This window comes from Galeopterus variegatus, unplaced genomic scaffold, assembly GCF_000696425.1.
Source record: "Galeopterus variegatus unplaced genomic scaffold, G_variegatus-3.0.2 Scaffold203, whole genome shotgun sequence".
Lineage (NCBI taxonomy): Eukaryota > Metazoa > Chordata > Mammalia > Dermoptera > Cynocephalidae > Galeopterus > Galeopterus variegatus.
The window spans coordinates 468,108-477,022 of record NW_007726314.1 but is presented as its reverse complement, the minus strand read 5'-3'; the positions used below and the strand labels follow the sequence as shown (position 1 = coordinate 477,022).

Below are 8,915 nucleotides of genomic sequence, written 5' to 3'. Positions count from 1 at the left end.
AGTTCCTGACCCACAAACCCACAATCTCAGCATTTCATAAAATGTTCTGGAGGCACTTTCTTTCACAATTTCAGGGCTTTAGAGTCTAGAGAAATAAAATCAAACTGTCAGCTTAGAACGGAGATTATCTTTTTTTTTTTTTTTTGGGCTTTTTTTTTTTTTCCGTGTCCGGCAACGGATCGCAACCCTCAGTGTTGCCCCCGTACCGGACGGGGACCGGCAACGGGATCGCAACCCTCGGCGTTGCTCCCGCGCCTTGCTCAGCCAGTGAGCGGGAACCAGTCTGTATGTGGGATCCGAACCCTCGGCGGGAGCGCTGCCGTGCTTCCCAAGCGGCGCACTATCCAGTGCGCCACTGGGCCGGCCCCGGAGATTATCTTGATAAGATAAAATTTCTAAATCTCTGTGGCCTCTGACCCACTCACTACAAAGAGACTGCTGCAGGGTTTCAGGATCTTAAATAAGGCAACTCCAACAGCAATTTGGTTGTGAGCTTACAACTTCAGCAATTCTGTGACTTGCTGCCTGACTCTATGTTTCAACTTAATTCAGTGTATGTTTTCTCCACTAGGTCCCTAAGCAGAAAGCAGATTGTGATGATATCATTTTCCAAATCACAAGCTGCAAGTCCACCTGAAGTTTGTTAGTAAATGACAGCCACAAATTTCTTTTCTGGTTTCTACAAACTCCCTCTCCCCTTCCTCCCAAATTCAAGTAAGTCTCTATCAGAATTTTAAATTAATCATTGGAACAAATATATGAGTCCCCTGACCACAAAGAACTTAAAATACCAGAGGGAGATAAATCCTACTACTGAAGGAAATGATAAGCACATGCGACATTCAGGACCCTTTCTAATACACAGTCAACACCTATCTTTGGGGAAAATGTTTTAAAGGTTTCAGGAAATTAAACAGTTATTACTTGACATCCCAGAGCACTTGGACAGTATGTGTTTATTATTCAAAATAATGTATAGAAAATACTAATTTTATATAAGAATCAAGGCACATACTGAATAGCCTCTACTCCTGACAATAGTTCCCCAAGAAAATCCATGAACATGATCAGTTGCTTCTTCACCTTTTTAGTCTCCTATACCTGCTTCAAGCTGTCCAGCCCTCAGGGACAACTTAACAACACAGCTCACAAATAGATTTTTCCCCAGAAAAAAGAAATCCAGCAGCCCACCAAAACTGTCACCAGCCCTTCCCACACTTACCAGTGCCATAGGGAGGATGCAGCTGATGGCAGTGAGCATCAACGGCCTGAAAAAATACAGGTGGTAGTTTCAATTTTTATTTAGAATTCTTACTTGCCAACTGCCTGAAATCTTTTAAGGCTACATGAATGGATCTTCATGTTTCAGCCTGTGTTAAGCCACTTCATGGTCCAATCACATGCGTTAACTAGTGGTCACTCACTAAAAAGGGAAGATGAAGAAAAGGCATGAACTATGGGCCAGCTTCTGGGTCTGGGGTAGAAAGGGAAGTGATATAGGAAAATCAGCCTAAAGAGATCAAGATGGATGGATTCAGATCTTGGGGGATAGGGGGAGGGAGGTAAGAATGTACGAAAGGGATAAGAGGAAGAAACAAGGTTAAATCACAGAGACAAAGGAATAGGTGAACATCAGCCTAGGATGTGGCAAAATCAGCACTGATGTGTTGGTGGTGGTGGTGGTGGGGTCCCAGAGGACTTCTGACCTTAGGTAAGGCTCACTCCTGAAGTCTAATTTAAATGGTGGGACTTCACTTCTCTCATACTTCACACCTACATACTCTCAGCCTCTAAAATGTCAGCTCTCTAGCACCTCCTCATAACTTTGTTTCCTTTTACTTTTTCTTTACTGGTCCATGGAGGGAGAGCTGACTTGTAATCAAAGCACCCACATGTTATATGTGCTTTTAAATCTTAATAGTTTTTAAAAATTCTTTTCCTGGTGGCTGGCTGGTGAGGAGATCTGAACCGTTGACCTTGGTTTTACAAGCTGTGCTATAACCAGCAGAGGTAACTGGCCAGCCCTGTACTTTAAAATCTGATTAATAAACACAAATTTCAAGATTTCTCACCAGTCTAACCTTAATTCAGTCCTAACTGCTATGGTCTGCAATCATTAAAATCAATACCAAAAAAAACAAAGACCTCACTCAATAAAAAGTTATTCATGCAAAATGCAATAAAGCAAAAATATGAAAAACATCATTCCTTGGCTATGAGGGTACTTTTTTATTATTATTATGAAAATTTTCAAATATCCATAAACACAAAACCCATGTATCCATCACCCAGCTCTAACAACAGCTTGTGGCCAGGTCTACCACATCTTCATTCCAATCAACCCCCAACCCTCCAGATTACTATTAAGTAAATCCCAGCCAGCATATCTTTTAGGGTGCATTTAATCGAAAATCTCTCTGGGAAGTGGGGCCGGCCCGGTGGCGCACTGCTACAGTGCGCTGCTTGGGAGCGCGGTGTCGCTCCTGCCGAGGGTTCGGATCCCACATACAGACTGGTTCCCGCTCACTGGCTGAGCGAGNTGTTATCCATCATAAAATTGATATAGACTTACCATTCTAAATTGTCATCCAATAAAAAGAGCAGTTTCAATACTACTACAATGACAGCCACAGCTTGTACATCATATTTAACAGTTTTTGCCATTTTAGCTACAGGATCAAATGTCAGAAAATCCACTTCTCCTATTCCAGTCATGTTTACCACTTGGCAGGTTAAACTGTGCATTTCATCTATTGAAGAATAAAACAGTAAAATGTGAATTAGGTTATTTGGCTAACTACACATGCTAATGAGTATACCCACAAGATAACCTTTATCTTAAAACATGATACTATGTTAGAACTCGGAGAGAGACGTTTTGTGAATAAAGTAAACGAAAAAATAATACCTGTATAGAAAAAATGGTAGAATCTTGGCACGGCTTATCTTTTCCTATTTTCACTTCCTAAAACATCTGCTATTTGTAGGACACATCTTGGCTCCTTGTAGACAGCCACACATCAGTGTCCTGTTGTTTCATATATATCTTGTCTGTTTCTATAGCAATGTGTACTTATCTGAAACTAAGTCCCCTGAAAGCTTCTCTAAGAATGTACCCGCACTGGCTGGCACGCTGGCTAGCACAATGGAAGCCCTCAACATGTGTTTCACCAGATGTACTGTTTTCCTAAAGAAATATATGCTCAGCATAGCCTGCATCTATTATGGCCAAATAATGTGGGGCGTGGAACCAGAAAACCTAGGACCTATATTTAGGCTCTCCAAAAATTAACTTTATGACTCTGGATTAGAGTCACTTACCCCCAGTTTCTTCACTTAAAAAATGAGTAGCTCCAGAGTCTACATGGTCACATTTAAAGACACTGAGGAGGGGTATTTGTTGCTTCAGAATGCTTAAAACCACTGTTAGCTTTCTGGGAACCCTAAAACCTCTCTTTGTAAAAATACCACATACCCAGCCCTCTTCTTTTGATCAATGACACCATACAACTGATGGCACTGTAGAGAGCTGTCTTTGTAAATTTTGAAAATGGCACATCCTAGAGATCCTCTTACAATCTTTTTTTTCTCCTTTAGAGACACAGTCTTGCTATGTTGCCCAGGCTGGAGGGCAGTGGCTATTCATAGGTGGGATCCCAATACTGATCAGCATGGGAGTTTTGACCTGCTCAGTTTCCAACCTGGGCTGGTTCATCTGTCCTTAGGCAACCTGGTGGTCTCTCACTCCCGGAAGATCACCATATTTGTGCCAAACACCTGATCGGCACTGCAGCCCAGAACGTCTGGGCTCAAGCAATCCTGTTGCCTCAGCCTCCAGAATAGCTGGGACTACAGGCCAGCTCCCCCATGTCCGACATCTTATAATCTTATGTATGAGTGGTCTGCAAATCAATTTCAGACATTTTATTTTTATTTTTTTTTTTTTTTGTCTTTTTCCGTGTCCGGCAACGGATCGCAACCCTCAGCATTGCCCCCGCACCGGACCGGGGACCGGCAACGGGACCGCAACCCTCGGCGCTGCTCCTGCGCCTCGCTCAGCCAGTGAGCGGGAACCAGTCTGTATGTGGGATCCGAACCCTCGGGCGGGAGCGCCGCCGCGCTTCCCAAGCGGCGCACTATCCAGTGCGCCACCGGGCTGGCCCCAGCCCCTTCTAGAATTCTAACAGATTCCCACGGGGATGATACATAGGCAGGGTGATTACCATTTCAGCAAATCAAGGGTTTGTCCAACAACCAAAATAAAAACAAATGCAGACAGGAGCTGATATCAAATGAACTGCATGCAGTAGGATTAAATGCTGAGTCTCCATTCCTGCAGCTAGAGGCCCATTTTGTCCAAAAGTGATTTCAAACATGCTCTGTCTCTTCCAGCTACCGCTACTGTGAGGAGGCAAAGGAGAGGGAATACCAAATACCAGCTAGGCAGTATCATCCAGGTCTCCACTCTTCTCCAAAGAAAGGATACCTCAGAGGCCAGTACATCTTAATAACAAAGACACAAATTCCAAAGTATGTTTCAAAGACAGATCTTCTACTCGACTGGCTGCTATCCTTAACGATGCTAAAACATACAAGTATAACCCTATTTCTGTAACCTTTCTGTTTATGTAAAACTCCATAAACAGAAAGGAACAGAATGAAAGCTCCTTGAGGACAGAGATTTTTTTTTACTGTTTCCTTCTCTGCCATAACCATGCACTGGAATAATGCCTGTGCCAGCACTAGGTCCCATATGCTAAAACCACCTTCTGCCTGTTTACTGTGGTCCAGTCTCAAGACACCCACACCCTTCTTCACAGAGCATGTAAAAGGCCTTCCAAGCCCTCAAGCATGGACAGTCTAGCAGGAGAGGACAGACAGAGGTCCTCTGAGGAAGATAAAAAAAAGGATGGAGACCTGAGAGATCTCCTGAGGGTTGCAGGAAGGGCGGAGATACTGACGGGAAGTTTGAGTAGGCAAACACCAAGTATTTGGGTTAGGGAGAGGAGCAATAGGAAGGAGTTCAGGCTGGAGCCTGGAGAAGCCACTTTAAGTTTTTCAACAGAGCAAGATAATCAGAATGGTGCTTTCAGGGGACATATCAGAGAAATACAAAGTGGAAGCAGAAAAGATTTTATTCTTTATTTTTATCTCTTCTTTCACCATTCTAAAAAAGGAGGGGGAAGAAACTAAAGGCAAACAGACTTTTAAATTCTTTTAAGGTAAAGGTCAAACTATTTTTTTCCACGCCAAGGTCCAGGGATTGATCCCTGTACCAGCCAGTTGCAAAAATAAATAAACAAACAAACACTTTTTTTCCCCATTTCTCCCAGCAACTATCTGAAAACTGAACAGAAGAAATTCAGGAAGCACTTGTTTGTTGGAAACCAATTCTTAACCTACCCCAATTACCAATGAACAAAGAAAATCAAATGATCCATAAAAAGCACTTTGATGAAAAGACCACCACACCACCACCACCACATTCCTCTCCACCACCAGTCTTCCTATCCTGGAAATCTCTTCCAGTCATTTGTCTAGGTTCTTCTGGTTGTTACCAACGTCACTAAGTACACCCACATCTCTCTACTAGACTTGGTTTGCTTATACTGCTCCCCACCTCCCGCTTTCATGCCTTAACATTTTGATATTTAAATCACTATTTTTAGTTCCTCTATCCATTACCTTTGTAACATTAAGATACTGTTCACAGGACCAGAACTGCATTTTCTTCCCTGTGGTTCCGATGTCACTACCACTGGGCCATTCAAGGGGAAATGTTCATACATTAAACACAAATACATTATTTATCTGCCACTTATTATTCATACTCATGCCACAAACTCATATGTGGCTTTATATTTGGACATTGACATTTTATGTGTAGTTTCTCTACTTTGCATGGCAATTCTAATCCACCCTCATCCCTTGTAAAGAGTTCTGTGGTTTCTTCACCATATCCCTACTATCTTCTGGCTTCTTCATTCTGTCTCTTGCCTGGAATCCACTCCATTCCTACCCTTGAAGAGATTTCTTGGATCCCAAAACTTTGCTCAAATTTTAGCTGAATGCTTTCCAGGCATGTTCTATAGCTTAAAATCATGAGATGTTTCACTGTACTAGGTTAATTCAACCATTTCTTGTATTCTTCATTTTCCTCTCTTTTGGTTTTCATTTTCAAGTAACTACTTCAAAAAAGGTATAAAGGAAATAAATTTTGGGAGTCCTTGCATGTCTGAAAACAAATTTATTTTGCAATGACAGAATTCTAGGTTTAAAATCATTTTTTCTCAGGACTCTGAAGACTTGCTCCACTGTCTTCTGGTTGTCACTGTTGCTGATGAGATGTCTTATTACCGTATCTTGAAGAAGACCTGGTACATCTTCATGGAAACTTTTAGGGTTTCCTTCTATCCTTGTTCTTCTGAAATTTCAGTGACAATTCTAACAGTGAGTATTTATTTATTTATCCTTCTGGGCAATATGAAGATTGTAGATTGCTCTTTTTAGCTTCCAGAAATTTTGTTCTATTATATTTTTAATATTTTCCCTCTTTCAATTTTTTGTCCTCACTTCCCAGAAATTCTGGTAGATGTGTTGGATCTACTGGATCGATCTTCTATGTCTCTTTTGTTCCCCAAATATTTTTTTGCCTATTTTTTTTGGCTTTATATTGAGAGATTTTTCTTGATTTTATTTTCCGATCTATGAAATATTTTTTAATTTGGCAAACCTATAATTTGTCTCCATGAGCTCTTTTATTTTCTGTTCTTCCTGACAGTATCTCTAATTGTTTTATGGATGCTGCATCTTCTTTAATATCCTAGAGAATACTAAAAAGTCCACTTTTAAAAATAAGCCAAATTATCTATTATCTACTGGTCTCTTTCAGCTAGTCAATTTTTCTGTGTCTCTTTCATTTTGCATATTTTCCTCAAGTGTCTAGGGACTCTGGTTAGACATTCACATTAAAAAACAAAGGGTCACCATAAAAAGGGATGAAGTACTACTGATTGGATGAATGCTACAAATTGCATGAATCTTGAAAATATGCTAAGTGAAAGCAGCCAGACACAAAAGGTCACATATTGCATGATTCCATTTATATAACATACATATATATATATAATAGGTAAACCCACAGAAAGAAAGAGATTAGTGGTTGCCAGGGGCTGGGGAGGGTAGTGTGGGAGTAAGTGCTTATTGAGTACCAGGATTCTTTTTGGGATAATAAAAAACACTTTGGAACTAGATGGAGATAGTGACTGCACAACATTGTAAATGTACTAAAGGCCACTGAATTGTATGCCTTAAATGGTTAATTTTATGTTACATGAATATTACCTTGATTTTTTTTAAAGGGGGAGGAGGTCAGGAAAATCAATCCTAAGCTCTGTGTACCTGAACAGAATCTTTCAGCTGACAGGCATTCCTTTAGGGTGTCTGATCACAGGCAGCTGTTACTCAAGACTCAATGGCCCCCAGCATGAGAAATGAGATCAGCCAAATCTCATATTCTAAGGGCCCTATTTCTTCCCAGTTTATTCCATTTTTTTTTGCCTAGAGACCAAGTGGGGGCAGGCAGGGTTGACTGTTCTACATACAGACCTTTAATTAATCTCCCTACTTGCAGCACACATCTCTTCCAGCCTTCATCAGTCAAATTAGAGCTCACAGCCTCTTCAAAGATCTGCTGGACAAACCGCTCCCATTTGCAATGATGTACCCACACAACATCCTTCCCCAATATGTTCTCTTTGTTAATATGTGTTTATAACATGTATGTGCCTTTACTTTCACTTTTGTGGTATTTAACAATGGAGGGGCACCCTCATATTGACTTTATCCCTTTTAATAATCTCTTTCTCCCAGCCCACTCTGGTCCTCCAGGCAACCGTTGATTTACTTTCCAACAGGTGAGTTTGTATTTTCTAGAACTTTACATGAATGACATAATAAAGTGTTTATTCCTCCCCCCCCCCCGGGTTCCCTCATGTGGCATACTTATTTTGAGGTTTATCAATGATGTTTACATGAGTAGTTTATTCTTTTTATATTCCCCCCCCCCCCCCCCGGGTTCCCTCATGTGGCATACTTATTTTGAGGTTTATCAATGATGTTTACATGAGTAGTTTATTCTTTTTATATTGCTGAGAAGTATGCTGTTCTATGATTATACCACTGTTCATTCATCTATTTATGGATATTTGGGTTTTTCCAATTTTTGACTATTGCAAATAAAACTGCTACAAACATCTGAATACCAAAATAAACAAACAAACAGAGGGGACCAAAGGTACGTAAGTGCAGCCAACCATCATGAAGCAGAAGCCAGTGTTAATAAGCTTGCCAAAAGAAAGATTTGGCATGTTCTATTACAGTACCATAAAATTAAAATTTTTTTTTTCCTTTTTGTCTTTTTTCGTGACCGGCAACGGATCGCAACCCTCAGTGTCGCGCCCGTACCGGACCGGGACCGGCAACGGGATTGCAACCCTCAGTGTTGCTCCCGCACCTCGCTCAGCCAGTGAGCCACCGGTCTGTATGTGGGATCCGAACCCTCGGTGGGAGCGCCGCTGCGCTCCCAAGCGGCGCACTGTAGCAGTGCGCCACCGGGCCGGCCCTAAAATTAAAAATTTTTAAGACACTCACATTGTACTTATAATTACAGATACCATCAGTCATCTTTATAGCTATTCATTATCAAAAAGGACATAACACCAAGGTCGAGGGTTTGAGTCCTAAACCAGCCAGCTGCCAAAAAAAAAAAAAAAAAAAAAAAACCCCAGGATATAAAAACCCACTTTTATCTTCATAATCGATTAAATATAAAGTTATATTTAGACATCAATAATACTATAGGAAGCCTATCCAACTTATAAGCATAGTTGTGCAGTTCATATTTATACCCTATT

General features: G+C 41.0%; 1 protein-coding gene across 6 annotated transcripts in view; it reads right to left on the bottom strand.

The window, feature by feature from the left end:
- ARIH2 (ariadne RBR E3 ubiquitin protein ligase 2) overlaps positions 1-8,915 on the bottom strand; it is a 57,169-nt gene that overhangs the window by 29,024 nt on the left and 19,230 nt on the right. The window contains exon 2 of one of the 6 annotated variants that reach the window (XM_008565757.1): positions 1,223-1,268. The exons of the other annotated variants lie outside the window; for them this stretch is intronic. Coding sequence (XP_008563979.1) covers positions 1,223-1,261 — 39 coding nt within the window. The 5' untranslated portion in view covers positions 1,262-1,268. The remainder of the gene's footprint in view (positions 1-1,222; positions 1,269-8,915) is intronic. 6 annotated transcript variants of the gene reach the window in all.